Consider the following 19,071-nt stretch of genomic DNA (forward strand, 5'->3'; position numbering starts at 1 on the left):
ACGACGGCATATGGTGTGTTGGCGTTTATTGGTTGGGGGTTTGTGTTTCAGAGCCATGAGGTCATGCTTCAGCTGTATGAGACACTGGTAAGGCCACACCTGGAGTATTACCTGCAGTTCTGGTCACCGCATTATAGGAAGGATGTGGAAGCTTTGGAAAGGGTTCGGAGGAGATTTACTAGGATGCTGCCTGGTATGGAGGGAAGGTCTTACGAGGAAAGGCTGAGGTAACTGAGGCTGTTTTCATTGGAGAGAAGCGGGTTGAGAGATGACTTAATCGAGATGTATAAGATAATAAGAGGGTTAGATCGGGTGAACAGTAAGAACCTTTTTCCTCTGATGGTGAAGGCTAACATGAGGGGACATAGCTTTAAATTGAGGGGGGATAGATTTAGGACAGATATCAGTGGTAGTTTCTTTACTCAGAGTGTAGTAAGGGCATTGAATGGCCTGCCTGCACCAATAGTGGACTCGCCAACGGTAAGGGCATTTAAATGGGCATTGGACGTACATATGGATCATTATGGAACAGTGTCGGTTAGATGGGCATGAGATTACTTTCACAGTTTGGCGCAACATCAAAGGCCAAAGAGCCTGTACTGCGCTGGAATGTGCTATGTTCTAGGTGTTTTACACAATCTGCCTCATTCCACCCTAACATTGCTAATAAAAGGCAAGATTTAGAAGTTTGTGTGTATACAATGTCTGACTGAGCACTGGATAGCTGACTGCCAGACACAGAGCCACCAACAGGTGGCAGCAATATCACATTGACATGAGACGGCAGTGAGTCAGGAACAGTCACAGGACAGACACCGAGAGGATTCAGGGTGAAGTGAAGTTGCTGAGATCAGGTCACCTCTTAATTTATTATAAGATCAAAAGGCATAAGAGGATGACATTCAGCCCATTGTGCCCAAGTTAACTCTATGAACATCTGTTTAATTAGTTCTGCACCCTCCATCATATTCTGGAACCCTGCATATTTTCCTTTGAGTATTTATCCACTGTCCATTTGGAAGTTACTATTGAATCTGTTTCCACCACCCTTTCTGGCAGTGCATTCCAGACCACAACAGCCCACTGTGAAAGGTCCATGTTCACACAGACAGGGCTCTGGTTCCTGGGATACTCCTTCCAACAGTCTTAACGAAACTTGTGGCCAGTGTCCAGGTAGCCGGACTCAGAGTTTCAGAAATGTCTCCTGAGCTCCGGTCCCTAATCCAGGAGCTGCTCCTGGGTCTCGGTCACCGGCTCAGATTTGCTTCACACTTGGGAAGGATCAGACCTGTGGAGGAATGAGTGAAACTATCTCAGAGAAAGTTTGATTTGGGTGAAAGGCCGAAGCAATATTGAAGGAGCAGCTGGTGCAGAGACTGAACAAGAGGTGGCAAAGCACAGAGAGCAGGTGCTACTAGAGAGACCATTCAGGAGACCCTGGCTCAGTACAAACAGATTAACATGTTCTGGGATGTCCATTCAGAGCAAGATTTTAAGTGAATAGTGTCTCTGGTCAGGAATAATTCTTGTTCAATTAACCTTTCTGGTGGTCACCCCGAACTCACTGCAATGCCAGATGTATTCCCAGGACCTTGTGCTGAAGGTGATGGGGGTGCCAAATCTGCAATATTTGAGCACTCACAGCCAATCTGTCTGGAATTCCCAATAAATTGTGTTTGGATTCTAGTGGATTCTGATGCAACTCCATATTGAAGTGAGATAGCTGTGTGTCAGTCACAGGGGTGACGATGGCTAAGTCACTCTTGCTCACTAGTTGCACACTCACTGGTTACTCTCAGATGAAGAAACTACTTTTCACTCACTGTCCCAGACAGAAGTGAAGTCTGTTGTGGGTCAAAGCTGCTTTTGAGGAGCAGATATCATAAGAAACTGGGAATCCAGCAGGAAGGGGAAGGGTAGTGAGGTGTAGCTGGAGGAGAGACAGTGAGGGGGAGGAGGAGATTGAGGGGGAGGGGTGTGAAGGAGAAGTGAAGAAGGTGAGGGGGAGGGGGTGAGTGATGGGGAGGGACATGGGGGATGAGAAGAAAAATAATAGGGGGAGATTGAGAGCAAGGAGGAAGTTCGGGAGAGTGAGGTGGAAGTGAGGGCAAGCATGAGTGAAGAGGAGGGAGGCAGGAGTTTTTCAACAGCTATTGGGATGTGTAACTGGTTTAAATGGAAGCTTTACTACAATTTCATTCAATATATGCATCCTAAACGTCTATTGTTATCTCGCACTCAAACGACATAATTACCAACATGAACTTAATGTCAGAGGAAGAAATGAAACAGAAACAGAGAGGGAGACAGGATAAAAAATTACAGAGTGACAGGGAGAGAGGGCGATAGACAGACACGGAAAGAGAGAGTGAGGGACAGAATGATACAGAGCAAAGATAGAAAGAGAGAGACTGAGAGGGACAACGAGAGTGTGCATGTTCTGTGCCCTGTCTAGTATTGCTGATTGCTTGAATTGTGCAGTCTGTGACTATCTCACCTTGGGAACTGCAGTCATCCCTCTCCATCTGGTCCTTTAGAGGCCATTTCAGCCTCTCCAAGCTGCCACTTGCCGGTCTGACTCAGTGCAGTGAACACTCTATCTCTGAACAGTTCTGGAGGTGATGACCCTCCATTTGACTTCCTCTGCGGAATATTCCAAACTATTGTGAATACTTAAAGAAATCAAACTTCTCTCTTCCAGACGACACCAGTTTAGTAAGGGGTGAATCAGCTTCTGGGTTAGCGTGCTGCAGGACAGTACAATTAGACACAAGCATTAGCTGGTTAATGACAGACAGCGACAGCTCGCTGGTGCTGCCCATGTGACCAACCTGCTACCTCTCAGCTCCTCCAGCTCCTGCTGCAGTAACTCCATTCCCTGCTCGGCCTCCTGCAGCTTCCTCTTGAGAACATGGATCTCCTGCTGTGCCTCACACTTGATTTCATTAGCCACCACCACAGCTGTCTGCAGGTCAGCCTGAAAGTGACGCCACTCCTCAGCCTCCTCCTGCCCAGAAAGGAGAACAGGTTCACGAGACCATAAGACATAGAATTAGAAATTAGGCCATTCAGCCCATCGAGTCTGCTGCTCCATTCAATCATGGCTGATAAGTTTTTCAACCCCATTCTGTTGCTTTCTCCCCCTAACCCTTGATCCCTTTGATACGCAAGAACCTATCTCTCTCAGTCTTAAATATACTCAGTGACCCGGCCCCCACAGCTTTCTGTGGCAATGAATCCCATAGATTCCCCACTCTCTGGCTGAAGACGTTTCTCCTTATCTCCATTCGAAAAGGCCTTCCCTTTACTGGAAAGCAAAGCTCTTGGGTCCTAGTCTCTCCTACCAATGGAAACATCTTCCTAACATCTACTTTGTCCAAGCCATTCGATATTCTGCATGTTTCAATTAGATCTTTAATTAGATCTTCTGAACTCCATCGAGTATAAATCACTGAATTCATCAGATAGTCTGGAGTCTTTCCTCATGGTGACAGCTCCATTACCCTTTATTGTTCTCCATGAACTAGATGTGAGAATAACTGAAAGCCAATCATTGTTTGCATTTATAGTTATCTCTCGAGAAGGTGCTGGTGAGGCACTTTCCTCATTACACTGACTGGTGTGCATGGGTATTCGGAGGGAGGTTTGTGTCAGTCGCATCTCTGTGGTTCTAAAGTCACATGGAGGTTAAGTGGTAGACTTCCTTCCCTAAAGGGTATCGGTGAACCAGATGGGTTTTTACAAAATAACTTGTAGTTTCATGATCACCGTGACTAAGAGAAATTTGCAATTCCAGATTTCTTTTATTTAATTAAATATAAATTGCCCAGCTGCCACAGTGGAAGTTGTAGCCATGTTCTGGAAATCTCTGATTTTCTGATGTAACCACTAAATAGCTACTGCAACAAGACATTCAGGACGATGATTAACTAGCACATGACCAACACAAGCCTGCAAACTTGAGATCATCCAAAACTTCTGCTGTCTTAACTCATACCAACTCCCAGTTTCCTCTCAGCTCTCTAACTCACACTGGCCCCATATCAAGTAACAACATAATTTTAAAGTCACCTCTTCCATGGCCTTACTCATCTTCTCTCTGTAATCTCCTCCAACTCTCCATTCTTCCAATCCTCATCTCCTGCACACACCTCAATTTTAATCCTGGCTGGGTCCTCAATTACCAAGGCCTCAAGCTCTGGAATTTCCTCCTTCTCTCTCCCCCCTCTATCTCACAGTCCTCCTTAAGATAGCCCTTGCAACATACCTCTTTAACCACCATTTTGGTCACCTGACCTAACATCGCCTGATGTGGCCCAATGCAGTACCTTGTTTTAAAATGCTCCTCTGAGGTTGCTCAGGTGGCTTCCAGATACAGAGATGGTTTGCAAGTTGTTTTTGATGATGATCAGAGTCTCTTGCCTTACTCAATGAAACATTCACACAATCTAATAGACAAATTAAGGATTTAAAAACCAACTGTGTTGGAAATAGCATATTGGCATGGTTAGAGAATTGGCTCATGGACAGGAAACAGCAGGTGGAGGTAAGGGGCTCTTTCTCAGGCTCGCAAACTGTGATCAGTGGAGTTCCACAAGGATCAGTGCTGGGACCACAGCAAGTTACAATACATAATAATGACTTGGAGGAAGGAAGCAAACGTAGGCAACCAATCTGCAGATGGCACAATAATATGCGGAAAGACTGGTTGTGAGAGGGATACAAATGGTTTACAGAGAGACATTGAGAGGTTAAGTGGGCAAAAAGTTTGCAAAAAGAGTATAGTGTATAAAAATGTGAAGCTGTTGATCCTGGAAGGGAAAACAAAAAACAGAATATTATTTAAATGGAGAAAAGCTGAAGAAAGCTGCAATACAAAAGGACCTGGGAGTACTTGCGAATGAAAAACAGAAACATAGAAAGCCAGCACAGAGGTTCAGTAGGTAATCAGGAAGGCTAATGGAATGGTGGCCCTTATTTCAAGGGGTTTGGAGTATAGGATTGGGGAAGTTTTACTGCAACTGTACAAGGTACTGGTGAGACCACATATGGAGACCACGTATGTGAGCAGTTTTGGTCCCCTTATTTAAGATATTATTTCATGGGAGGTGGTTCAGAGAAAGTTGACGAGGATGATCTCTGGTATGGAGGGATTGTCTATGAGCAAAGGCTATACAGGTTGGGACTCTACTCACTGGAATTTAGAAGAATGAGAGGTGATCCCACTGAAACATTTCGGATTCTTAAGGGGCTTGACAGGGTCAATGCTCAGAGGATGTGTCCCCTCCTAGGAAAGTCTAGGTCCAGAAGGCATAGTGTCAGAATAAAGATGAACCAATTTAAGACTGGGATGAGGAGGAATTTCTTTTCTCAATGGGTTGTAAGTCTTTGGAACTTCTTACATCAGAAAGCTGTTGGGGCACAGTCCTTGTGTCTTCTTGAGGCTGAGATAGAGAGAGTTTCTTGATTAGTTGGGGAATGGAGGTTTATGGGAAAAATCAGGAAAATGGATGTAGGAATGTTGAATTAGTCATGATCCTGTTGAATGGCAGAGCAGGCTCAAGGGGCCGAATGGCCTACTCCTGTTCCTATTTCTCATGGTCTTGTAAGATTTACATTTCTGGAACACCTTTACATAGAAACATAGGAAATAGGAGCAGGAATAGGCCATTTGGCCCTTCGAGCCTGTTCCACCATGCATTATGATCAGGGCTGATCACAAGAAACGGCCCAAGGAGCTTCACAGGAGCACTCTAAAATGGGAGAAAGTGTGATAGAGAGGCAGACACATTTAAGGAGGCAATTGCGGAGCTCGGAACCCAGGCAGCTGAGAGTACAACTTCAACTGGCAAAGTGATTAAAATCATGAATGCACAACATGCCAGGATTGGGAGTTTGTGAGGCTGGAGGAGATTACAGAGAGAGGGAAGGACAAGGAGGGATTAAAAACAAGGAAGAGAATTTTAAAATTACCTTGTGGTCTGACCTGTATAGGTCAGACAGCACAGGCCTGAAAGGAGAATGGAGCCTGGTGTGAGTTGAGATTTGAGTAACAGAGGTTTGTAAGAATGAGGGTAGAATTTGGGAGAGCACCCAGGTGTGAGCAGAATTGTCGAGTGTTAGTGGTAACAAAGGAATGGATGAGAATTTCAAGACCAGATGAGCTGCGACATAGAGGAAAGTCAAATAATGCTACAGAGCTGGAATTAAACAGCTCTAATGATGGCATGAATGAAGTGGAAGCTTACGTTGGGATTAAACCAAGGGTATGAACAGAAGGACAATCTCAGACTATTGCCAAGGAGAGTAATAAAGTCAGTAATTAAAGAGTTTGGAACAGAGACTGGAAACAATGGTGAAAATAGCCAGAGCAGGGAATTGGTTAGGAATCCTGGGATCAGAAACCACCCACATTCTTGAATGGATCTGGACTTGTCCCTAATGCATGGAAATCTAGATCTTCATCCATGAGCCATTGTAAGTATGAGCAGGTCTGTCCAAATATCCAGTTTGGACCAATGCAGGATACCTTTCAGCTGTTGTATTATTATGTACAGCTCTAAAGTGGGCAGCACGGTGGCACAGTGGCTAGCATTGCTACCTCACAGCACCAGAGACCCGGGTTTAATTCCCACCTCAGGACAACTGTCTGTGTGGAGTTTGCACATTCCCCCTGTATCTGTGTGGGTTTCCTCCGGGTGTTCTGGTTTCCTCCCACAGTCCAAAGATGTGCAGGTTAGGTGAATTGGCCATGCTAGGTGTAGGGGTATGGGTCTGGGTGGGTTGCTCTTCGGCGGGTCGGTGTGGACTTGTTGGGCCGAAGGGCCTGTTTCCACACTGTAAGTAATCTAATCTAAAGATCCTATTCAGAGCAAATTGAAGTGAGAGGTGAGACTGGAGTCCTGCTTTCATTCAGGACAGTTTTACCTTCATTTTTTTGTTAGACATCTTAAGTTGCTTCTCCAATTCCCGTTTCTGCTGTTCTAAAGTCGTCACTTTCCCTGAAAAGAAAAGGAATTAATCAATGCATTAATCAATTAATTAGTACACCCTGGTCCAGGTAGGCTCAGGTGCAGAGGTGCTGGCATACCCCACTGTCTGAACACTGTTCCTGTTATAAATGTGTGACTTGGGTCCAGAAACAATTGCAAATTCTTTACATTTTGTACTGTAATAAAATACAGAATTCTTTAGGGATTTATTAAATTTCTAAAAGAAAAATGAAATTTGAACAATAAGTTAAATATTGCAGATTGGCTGGTAGAATCTGCAATATCTGTATTGACATTACAAGTGAGGAGTCACATCGGGAAACAGGAGAGGGTTCGCGAGTGACAGTAGGTCAGTCACATTTTATGTCAGGACAATGTGGTGAAGCAATTAAAATAATGGAATATTAGGACAAAGCCAAATAACGGTGTAAACCTCATGGAGGAGGATGGTGGGAGGGGTGTAGAAAAGAGCAATTAATAAAGGCAAATACCAAAGCGATGAGATTTCAGAAAAGATTTGAGAAGCACAGAATTGGGCAGAGAAAAGGTGAATACAGAATGCTACTTAGACAGTATTATAAAAAAAACAATTAAGTTAACAAAGACTAAATTTACATTTTTATTAATTCATGGGCTAGGGGCAGCATTTATTACCCATCCCTAGTTGCCCCTTGAGAAGGTGGGGGTGAACAACTGCAGTCCATGTGCTGTGTGTAGACCCGTAATGTTTTAGGGAGGAAATTCCAGGATTTTGACCTAGTGACACTGAAGGAATGGCAACTCAGGATGGTGAGTGACTTGGAGATCAACTTGCAAGGGCTGATCCTGCCATGTTCTTCTAGTTAGAAATGGTTGTGGATTTGGAAAGTGCTGTTTAAGGATCTTGGTGAATTTCTGCAGTAGACAGTACACATTACTGCTACTGAGCATTGGTGAAGGGAGTGGATGTTTATGAATGCAATGCCATTCAAGTGTGCTGCCTTGTCCTGAATAGTGACAAGTTGTTGGAGTGTTGTTGGAGCTGCACCCATCCATGCAAGTGGGGAGTATTCCATCACACTTTGATTTGTGTTTTGTAGATGATGGACAGACTTTGAGGAGTAAGGAGGTGAATTAATCACTGAAGAATTTATAACCTCTGACCTGCTCTCCTAGCCACAATATCTTTAAGGCTGACCGAGTTCAGTATCCTCTGGCTGATGAATGTTGAGGTGTCAGGACAAGGTTTTAGGGTGTTGGGTGTTCTGGAATTTAAAAAGTTCCCGAAACTCCCTCTGACCCTCACTATCAGTCCAGTCGTGACGATCTGTGATGGAAATACTGACTTACCTTCAAGGTCCAGGATGGTCCTGTTGTTATGCAGTTGAACTGTTTGAAGCTGCTCCACGTGGTCCTGCAGTTCGAAGATGGTCTCTTTCATGTCTTTGATTTCTGACTCTCTGTTTCTGGTCTCACCCTGTAGCCTGTCTGCAGGGAGACACGGTTCTTCGAGCTGTTCAGACTGCACCTGGAATCACAAATGTCCTCAGAACTTTGTATTGAAACTGCACAAATTTGGTAACAAACTAAAATCAAAACACTGACAGAAACAGCTGGAAAACCCAGCAGGGCTGACAGCATCCGTGAGATGCAGGGGTAAAGTTTCAAGTTCAATGACTCTCCATTTTGCTGCTTTCTTCCCACAGATGGTGCCCTACCTACTGGAATTTGTTTGTGTTTCAGATCTCCACTGTCCACAGTTTGTTGTTTTAGTCACGGCACTGGCAGTCCATTTTTAAAAATTCGATTACCTACAGTGAGGAAACAGGCCCTTCAGCCCAACAAGTCCACACTGACCCTTCGAAGCGTAATCCACCCAGCCCCATTCACCTACCCTATATTTATCCCTAACTCATGCACTTAACACTATGGGCAAATTAGCATAGTCAATTCACCTGACCTACACATCTGTTTGGATTGTGGGAGGGAGCCGGAGCACCTGGCGGAAACACATGCAGACACAGGAAGAACATGCAAACTCCACACAGACAGTCTCCCGAGGCTGGAATCGAACTCAGGCCCCTGGTGCTGTGAGGCAGCAGTGCTAACCACTGAGCACCGTGCCACCCCAGAGAATCCTTTATTCATGGATGGTCAAAGAAGGCTATGATGATTAGACACTCATTAAGCAAAGCAAGTCACAACAGCATTAATCTACTACTGAGAGTGTACACTCCAAAATGATTGCAAATTCAATTGATCAAGAAACACAAAGTGTACTCGCAGAATTATCAATATTTATTTTGGTTACAGATTACAGCCTTGGCTTTAGAAGAAATGAGAGTTTGGGAACCTTCTGTAACATTTCTTTGAATATTCTAAATGTATTAATTGTAACTTTTTAAATTCCAGAACATTTCCTTTTAGGGGGAAAGCATCCCCCACTGAAGGGGGCTAGCATTTTCAGGAACTGTGTCCCAGAGAGAGTCAGCCCCTTCAGGAACTGTGTCCCAGTTAGAGTCAGCCCCTTCAGGAACTGTATCCCAGAGAGAGTCAGCCCCTTCAGGAACTGTATCCCAGTGAGAGACAGCCCCTTCAGGAACTGTATCCCAGTGAGAGTTGGCATCTTCAAGGGAATGGTTGGAAAACATTTGAAAAACTTCCTTCTCCATGCGGAATTAAAATGTGGTGTTCTGTGTAAACATAGAATCCCTGCAGTGTGGAAGTAGGCCCTTCAGCCCCATACCAACCCTTCAAAGAGCATCCCACCGAGACCCAAACCCTCTCCCTACTTTCACCATGGCTAACTTGTACATCTTTGGACTGAATGAGGAAACCAGAGCACCTCGTGGGGACCCACACAGACACGGAGAGAACATGCAAGTTCAACACAGACAAGGTTGGAATTGAACCTGGCTCCCTGGTGCTGTGAGGCAGCAGTGCTAACCACTGAGACACCGTGCTGCCTACATTCTCAAGCCATTTCTTGGGTTTTGCAGGATTTCAACAGATGTGAATGAGTTTTGTTAAGTAATGTACTAGCTCCTGAGCCTATATTCACCAAGCCCCAGATCTGCAGTGGAGCCAGATCAGTGCCGATGTCCAGGTCCTATTAGTGAACTGTTACAGACATTGAGCGCTGCGTGTAGGTTATTGCTGCATTTTTGTGCAGGTTAAAAGCAAAATTCATTTGACTTCCCTATCCCTAAAACATCCAGGGATCTGCCCGTAGTTCCACAGGAAGCCCCTTCACTCAATGTGTGCTCACCTTTGCTGAGGGGTTGTGCAGGGGAGTGCCTGCATTGGTTGCCTGTAGTGAGTTGTGGCTCAGTGCTGCACAGTCCACCTCCTCTCTGTCAGACTGACCCAGCTTGGCATTGACAGTCACATCTTTCTCCAGCTCCAGCAGTCTGTGTTTCTTCAGCTGATTTCTCAGCCCAGTATTTTCAGTCTGGCTCTCAGCCAGTGAATCTGTGAGTGAAGCATTCCGTTCCTGCTCTGCCTTCAGCACTTTCTGTAGCGTTCTGACCTCATATCGGAGACTTTCCAGCTGGACTTCAGTTCCTGGCTTCTCCTCCTGCAAAGTCAGGTAATTACTGACTGACTGTTGTGTTGTAAACAATTTCCCCTCATGTGGCTGCACACTATCAGCCAGCGCTGTCCCTGTGTTCACTTGTGGACTCTCCTGCAATGGGCTCAGCAGTTTCTCCTTCCCTCTGATCAGCTGCTGGAGTCTCTCCTGCTGGAGCTGGAAGGAACTTTCCAGATTGGCTTTCTCCCCTAGCAGTTTCTCGTTTTCAGCGGTCAGCTCCTGAACAAGCTGTTGTTGGTCAGATAGTTCCTGAAGGGTCGCCTGTAGCTCCTCTGTTGTACAATGCTGCTTCTCTTCCATCTGATGCAGCTTTTCAGCAAGGCAATCTCCTGACACTGAACCAGTGTACCTCAGAGGTTCCTGACTGGAGCTGATATTGCCTTCAACACCATTAGTGCTCATGAGAGAGGGGTCAAAAACTCTGTTAAGGTCTTTTGAATCTGGATAGGGGGTCACACTGCTCATGTTGGAGAATGAGCTGAGAGATCTCCCCCCATTGACAGCCAGGAGGGTGTTATCGAATGATTCTCTAGTATGATTCCTGGTGCTTTCCAACGAGGATGGGGTACAGAGGCTGCTGCTGGGATCACTACAGAGGGAGACTTCTAAACTCAGCGAGTTACCTTCAGTCACAGACTGGACACCTTCTCTGAGGTGCTCCAGGGTGAGGAGCTGTTCCTGTAAGATGTGTCTCTCCGCCCGCGTCTCCTCGAGCTCATTTTGGAGAATCTGGTTTTTTTGTTCCAGTGTCTTTATTTGTGAGTCAGCCTTGCCAGGAAACCCCGACAACTCTTCCAGATCATTCTTTTCATGTTTATTTTGTTGTTGGTTCAGCTCACATCTTAATTTACTGATTTCAAAATCTTTAGCCTTGGCTTCTGCCAACAGTGCTTTAATCTGAGTCTCGAGCCTTGCTTGGACACTTTCTTCACCCTGGCTTCTGGATCTTAAAGCTGTTGGAAGTGCTCGTGTTGGAGCCGCAGCGTCACAGCTGAGGGAAGCAGCTGCCTTCTTGCCAGGCGGTATACGGAATCGCTCACGGACAAGTTTATCTTTACCAGGTGTTGTTGAATCTCTTGGAGTAGGAATAGCAGAGCGTCGATGAGAGCAGCTCAATCCTACGACAGAAACGAAGGACTGTTAGTTTCTTACCTCAGACCATCAGCCTGAGTTACCATCAAAGAAACCCCTCCCCATCTCAACCCACCCCACCTCAAACCCAACCCCATCTCAACCCACCCCCCAATTCAAACCCAACCCCATCTCAACCCACCCACCACCTCAAACCCAGCCCCATCCCAACTCACTCCCCACCTCAAACCCCTCCCCATCTCAAACCACCCCCCACCTCAAACCCAGCCCCATCTCAACCCACCCCCACCTCAAACCCAACCCCCTCTCAACCCACCCCCACCTCAAACCCAACCCCATCTCAACCCACCCCCCACCTCAAACCCAACCCCATCTCAACCCACCCCCCACCTCAAACCCAGCCCCATCTCAAACCACCCCCCACCTCAAACCCAGCCCCATCTCAACCCACCCCCCACCTCAAACCTAGCCCCATCTCAACCCACCCCCCCACCTCAAACCCAGCCCCATCTCAACTCACTACCCACCTCAAACCTGATCCCGCCACAACCCACTCTCCATCTCAAACCCAAACCCACCTCAAACCCACTCCCCACCTCAACCCCAACCCCCCCACCTCACATCCAGCCTCCAACTCAACCCACTCCCCACCTCAATCCACACCCCACCTCATTTCTACTTCCCACCTCACTCCCACTTCCCACCTCAACCCAACCCATACGTCACATCTAGCCCTCACCTCAACCTACCCCCACCTCAAACCCATTCCCCACCTCACACCCATTCCCCACCTCACACCCACCCCCAAACTCCACCTCAACCTGAGACCATACATCAATCCTACCTCCCATGCCTCATGCCCCACCTAAATGTCACTTCACACTTCCACCACAACCTCGTTTTACATCCCAAACCTCCACCTTCCCCAATCCCAATCTGCTCTCACACCCACATCATACTGGCACACCCTACACACTACAGTCAGCAGGATCCCAAACGTTGCTGTAAGTGATTTATGGTCAGGGTTACTACAGAGATGGAGGACTGGCGAGTGAGGAGTATAGGGTGATCAATGACAGGAACTGTCCTTTGCAACGAAAGCACTTCATCAGAATTGGTTATGATGATCATGTGTTGCATCAAATTTAATAAATAAATTACAGTATGAAAACAGATAACTCAGCCCATCAACTCCACATCTGTGTATGCAGTTCACATAGACCCTTTAGTCAGTGCTAATCCACTGACAGTGCAGCACTCCCTCAGCACGGACCTTCATTTAGTGCGGCACTTCCTCAGCACTGTCCCTCTGACAGTGCTGCACTCCCTCAGCACTGACCCTTAAAGAGTGCAGTACTCTCTCAGTACTGACGATCTGAAAATGGTGCACTCCCTCAGCACTGACCCTCCAACAGTGCAGCACTCTCGCAGTACTGACCCTCCAACAGTGCGGAACGTCCTCAGCCCTGACCCTCTGACAGTGCCGCACTTCCTCAGTTCACACCCTCTGACTTTGCTGCACTCTCTCAGTACTGACCCTCCAACAGTGTAGCACTCCCTCAGCACTGACCCTCTGAAAATGTGGCACTCACCCAGCAATGACCCTTCGACAAGCGGCGCTCCATCAGCATTGACCCTCCGACAGTGCAGCACTCCCTCAGTACTGACCCTCCGACAGTGCGGCACTCCCTCAGCAATGGCCCTCTGACACTTCAGCACACCCTCAGCACTGAACCGCCAACAGTGCGGCACTCCCTCAGCACTGACTTTCTGACAGTGGCACTCCCTCAGCACTGACCCTCTGAGTGCGGAGCTCCCTCAATACTGACTCTCCGACAGTGTGGTGCTCTGTCAGCACTGACCCTCTGATAATGTGGCACTAGCTCAGCACTGACCCTCTGACAGTGTTGCACTCCCTCAGTACTGATCCACCAACAATGCTGCACTCATTCAGCAATGACCCTCCAACAGTGCAGTACTCTCTCAATACTGACCTTCTGACAGTGCAGCTCTCTCTCAGCACTGACCCTCTTACAGTGCGTAACTCCCTCAGTACTGACCCTCCGACAGTGCGGCATTCTCTCAGTTATGACGCTCCGACGGAGTGGCACTCCCTCAGCGCTGACCCTCTGACAGTGCAGCGCTCCCTCAGCCCTGACCCTCCGACAGTGCGGCACTCCCTCAGTTATGACCCCCAAACAATGCTGCACCCCCTTAGCACTGACCCTCCAACAGTATAATATTCTCTCAGTACTGACCCTCCAACAATGCAGCACTCCCTCAGCACTGAACCGCCAACAGTGTGGCACTCCCTCAGCATTGACCTTCCGATAATGTCGCACTCCCTCAGCACTGACCTTCTGACAGTGCGGAGCTCCCTCAATACTGACTCTCCGACAGTGTGGCGCTCTGTCAGCACTGACCCTCTGACAGTGTTGCACTCCCTCATCACTGATCCACCAACAATGCAGCACTCACTCAGCACTAACATCCAACAATACTGACCCTCCGATAGTGCGTAACTCCCTCAGCACTGACCCTCCAACAGTGCGACACTCTCTCAGCCGGAGGATGCGGAGGATGCGGCATTCCCTCAGCATTGACCTTCCGACAGTGCGGCCTTCACTCACTTATGACCCTCCAGCTATGCTGCACTCCCTCAGTACTGACCCTCCGACATTCAGCGCTCTCTCAGCACTGACCCCCCGACAGTGTGGCTCACCCTCAGCACTGACCCTGCAACAGTGCAGCACTCCCTCAGTATTGATGGTCCAATAGTGTGGCACTCCCCCAGTACTGAACCTCGAACAGTGAAGCACTCCCTCAGCACTGACCCTCCGACAGTGCGGCACTCCCTCAGTTATGACCTCCAAACAATGCTGCACTCCCTCAACACTGACCCTGCAACAATGCTGCAATCCCTCAGCACTGACCCTTCAACAGTGCTGCACTCTCTCAGTATTTACCCTCTGACAGTGCGGCACTCCCTCAGTACTGACCCTCGAACAGTGCAGCACTCCCTCAGCACTGACCCTCCCACAGTACAGTATTCCCTCAGCGCTAACCCTCACACAGTGCGGCACTCCCTCAGCATTGACCCTCTGACAGTGTGGCGCACCCTCAGCACTGACCCTCCGACAGTACAGTACTCTCTCAGTACTGACCCTCCGACAGTGTGGAGCTCCTTCAGTACTGACCCTCCGACAGTGTGGCACTCCCTCAGCACTGACCCTCCGACAGTGCTGCACTCCCTCAGTTATGATCCTCCAACAGTACAGTACTGTATCAGTACTGACCCTCTGACAGTGCAGCATTCCCTCAGTACTGATTTTCCAACAATGCAGCACTCCCTCTGCACTGAACCGCCAACAGTACGGCACTTTTTCAGCACTGACCTTCCGACAATGTCGAACCCTCTCAGCACTGACCCTCTGACAGTGCGGAGTTCCCTCAATACTGACCCTCCAACATTGTGGCGCTCCATCAGCACTAACCCTCTGATAATGTGGCACTCCTTCAGCACTGACCCTCCAACAGTGCGGAGCTCCTTCAGTGCTGACCCTCCAACTGTGTGGCACTCCCTCAGCACTGACCCTCCGACAGTGCTGCACTCCCTCAGTTATGATCCTCCAACAGTACAGTACTCTCTCAGTACTGATCCTCTGACAGTGTTGCACTCCCTCAGTACTGACCTTCCAACAATGCAGCACTCCCTCTGCACTGAACCGCCAATAGTACGGCACTCCCTCAGCACTGACCCTCCGACAGTGCGGAGCTCCTTCAGTACTGACCCTCCAACAGTGTGGCACTCCCTCAGCACTGACCCTCTGACAGTGCTGCACTCCCTCAGTTATGATCCTCCAACAGTGCAGCAGTCTTTCAGTACTGACCCTCTGACAATGCACCAAATGCTCAGTACTGATCCACCAACAATGCTGCACTCTCTCAGTATTGACCCTCCGACAATGCAGCACTGACCCTCTGACACTGCGACACTCCCTCAGCACTGACCCACCGATAATGTGGTACTCCCTCAGCACTGACCCTACAACAGTGCTGCACTCTCTCAGTACTGACCCTCAGATAATGCAGCACTCCCTCACCATCGACTCTCCCATAGTGTGGTACTCCTTCAGCACTGACCCTCCGACAGAGCGGCACTCCCTCAGCATTGACTCTCCGACAGAGCGGCACTCCCTCAGCAATGACTCTCCAACAGTGTGGCACTCCATCAGCACTGACCATCTGACAATGTGGCACTCTCTCAGTCCTAGCCTTCTGACACTGTGGCACTCCCTCAGCAATGACCCTCCCAATGCAGCCCTCCCTCAGCACTGATGTTCCGACAGTGCGACATTCCCTCAGTTTATACCTTCTGGCCTTGCTGCATTCTCTCAGTACTGACCATCCAACAGTGTGGCACTTCCTCAGCACTGACCCTCCGACAGTGTGGCACTCCCTCAGCACTGACCCTCCGACAGTGTGGCACTCCCTCAGCACTGACTCTCCAATAGAACAGAAACAATTCAGCACTGACACTATGACAATGTTAAACTCCCTCAGCACTGACCCTCCGACAGTGTGGCGCACCCTCAGCACTGACCCTCCTATAATGTGGCACTTCCTGAGCACTGACCCTCTGACAATGCAGCACTCCCTCAGCACTGACCCTCCGACATGGTGGCACCCCCTCAGCATTGACCGTCTGACAATGTTGAACTCCCTCATCACTGACCTCCGACAGTGTGGCGTACCTTCAGCATTGACTCTCTGATAATGTGGCACTCCCTCATCACTGACCCTCCGACAGTGTGGCACTCCCTCAGCACTGACCCTCCGACAGTGTGGCACTCCCTCAGCACTGACCCTCCAACGGAACAGTGCTCTCTCAGTATTGACCTTCCGACAATGCAGCACTCATTCGGCACTGACCCTCCAAAGGTGTGGCCTGCCCTTGGTACTGACCCCCACAGAGTACAACCTCCCTTTCCTTTCACTGATCAATACATTCTGCCTCTCTCATGCTTTTATCCAGATTCCCCTTAAATATATTAAGCAGAATCACCTGAGCTACTCCCTTTAGGACAGTTATCCACATTCTCCCTACTCTGTGGAGATGGGCAATTTTCCTGAATTCCCAACTGGATTTATTAATGATTGACCTGATGTTCCTGAGGTCTGCTGTTCCCACAGGAAAACACCTCTATATTTACCTTTGAAACAATCTACACGAGGTGTCCTGTAATTTCTCTTTTCTAGAGTGAAGAGTCCTGGAGTCTTTGATCTTTCTGACATTTAATCTTACATCCAAATATATCTGTGGTGTACCTGCTTCAAGCACAAATCAGGATTATCACCTTTATATTTCATAGGATTCTGCAGTAAATCAAAAACATTTGCTTATAGTCATGAGCACAAACTGATCTATAAAAAGTGATATTGCCTGAGAAATGTGGCTACAGGAGATTCCAGTTGGTGTTGTTTAAGATTTGCAATTGGAACTTCTGAAATGATGAACAGTGAGTTTCTTCAGAGATTCAGAGGGATACCGTATCAGCCAGTTTTGCCTAAAGACCTCCCTCATACCCCACCCTCCTGACATCTGTCAGTTCAAAACAGTACCCTGGCCTCTTTTACATGAACAACCACTCTGGGGTAGACAATGGTAGCAGTGTCCTGGGAGAGATGGAAACAACGTGGCTCTTGTACGAAACATTCCAATTCCTCTTGCCTCCCACACATTCTGCACTCGTAACCATTTACTTTTATTCTTTTATGGGGTGTTGCTAACACTGGTTGAGGTAGCATTCATTGCCCATCCCGAAGTGCCGTTGAGAAAGTAATAATGAGCCCAATAAGTGAGTTGCTTCCTGGGCCATTTCTGAGGCCTGTCACATGGAGGGGTGTGTGTGTGTGTGTGTGTGTGTGTGTGTTTGTGTGTGTGTGTCCTAGAGACCGTGCAGCTAAGAGGGAATATTGGCTTCTACAATAGTTTGGTGGTTTGGCGCTCACCAATAATGACATGATCTTTTTATTCCAGATCATTTAATCATATTCCCCAGCAGCTAGAGATGTTAAATCTTGTCTCTGTATCTTTAAATCAGGCCTTGTGATTGTCCTTTACCATAATCACTGAATGGCAGCAGCAGCTGGGTGCTAGCAGTGCTCGGAGATGTTGCACACACTGGCTGATCTGTACAGAAACAACTCATGGGCTTCAGGCTGCACCTAGAGAGGTCAGAGGCTGAGGCACCAGAAATAATTACTGTCTAAACCACTGGATAACTTACCCTGCACCTCTTTTAATAGTGACTGTGGGATTGTTTATCCCACCTGGGAGAGCAGACATACTGACCTCCCCCCCCACTCCCAACAGTGCGATGCTCCCTCAGCACCTACCCTCCGACAGTGCAGCACTCCCTCAGCACTAACCCTCTGACAGTGCGGCGCTCCGTCTGCACCAACCCTCCGACAGTGTGGCACTCCCTCAGCACTAACCCTCTGACAGTGCGGCGTTCCCTCAGCACTGACCCTCCGACAGTGCAGCACTCCCTCAGCACTAACCCTCCGACAGTGCGGCGCTCCGTCTGCACCAACCCTCCGACAGTGCGGCACTCCCTCAGCACTGATCCTCTGACAGTGCAGCACTCCCTCAGCACTGACCCTCCGACAGTGCAGCACTCCCTCAGCACTGACCCTCCGACAGTGTGGCACTCCCTTAGCACTGACCCTCCGACAGAATGGCGCTCCCTCAGCACTGACCCTCCGACAGTGCGACATTCCTCAGCACTGACCCTCCGACAGAATGGCGCTCCCTCAGCACTGACCCTCTGACAGTGCGACATTCCTCAGCACTGACCCTCCGACAGACTGACCCTCCCTCAGCACTGACCCTCCGACAGCGTGGGGCTCCCTCAGCACTGACCCTCCGACAGTGCGGTACTCCCTCAGCACTGACCCTCTGACAGTGCGACATTCCTCAGCACTGACCCTCCAACAGTGCGGCACCCCCTCAGTAAAGACTCTCTCCTCATACTGATACTGCTGTTGAATTTGATTATGTGATAAATCTCTGAATTAGGAATGGGTTGGGGAAATAATGAGTTGAGTTGATAGAATTTGGATGGGAAGGGAGTAAGAATTCTGAGTGCTGGCTTTCAATGGTAGACTTGCTCCAGAAGTGTCCAGACGCAGTATAGGGCTATTCTCTGGTGGATAAGCAGAATGGTTTCGATGTAAGGTCACTTTAAGTTCTCAGCTGTAGCTCCATTCATTGGTGACAATGAGAGTTCCAGAGCTCCAGTATTCCGGAATGCTCCCTGGTATTAGTTGTACACACTCATTGCAGTGGAGACAATGGAGACTCTCAGGCTAACAATGCTGACTGTGATCCTCTTCATTACATCAGCCTGTGTT

The 19,071-nt window shown here is 48.3% G+C and overlaps 1 protein-coding gene across 5 annotated transcripts in view; it reads right to left on the reverse strand.

Annotated features, from left to right (window-relative positions):
* Nucleotides 1-323: 323 nt before the first annotated feature.
* The window catches only part of LOC132830436 (cytospin-B-like), a 59,369-nt gene continuing 40,621 nt past the window's right edge, over nucleotides 324-19,071 (reverse strand). For 2 of the 5 annotated variants that reach the window (XM_060848122.1, XM_060848121.1), the window contains 5 exons: nucleotides 10,240-11,681; nucleotides 8,322-8,499; nucleotides 6,928-7,001; nucleotides 2,839-3,007; nucleotides 325-1,288 (listed from right to left, as the gene is read on the reverse strand). In XM_060848122.1, the coding sequence (XP_060704105.1) occupies nucleotides 1,248-1,288; nucleotides 2,839-3,007; nucleotides 6,928-7,001; nucleotides 8,322-8,499; nucleotides 10,240-11,681 (1,904 nt within the window). In that variant the 3' untranslated portion in view covers nucleotides 325-1,247. Of the gene's footprint in view, nucleotides 1,289-2,831; nucleotides 3,008-6,927; nucleotides 7,002-8,321; nucleotides 8,500-10,239; nucleotides 11,682-16,868; nucleotides 16,984-19,071 lie in introns of all 5 variants that reach the window. The other 3 variants (XM_060848124.1, XM_060848125.1, XM_060848123.1) reach the window with 3 other exon arrangements.

The sequence above is a fragment of the Hemiscyllium ocellatum genome, chromosome 31 (assembly GCF_020745735.1).
Source record: "Hemiscyllium ocellatum isolate sHemOce1 chromosome 31, sHemOce1.pat.X.cur, whole genome shotgun sequence".
NCBI classification, from domain to species: Eukaryota; Metazoa; Chordata; class Chondrichthyes; order Orectolobiformes; family Hemiscylliidae; genus Hemiscyllium; species Hemiscyllium ocellatum.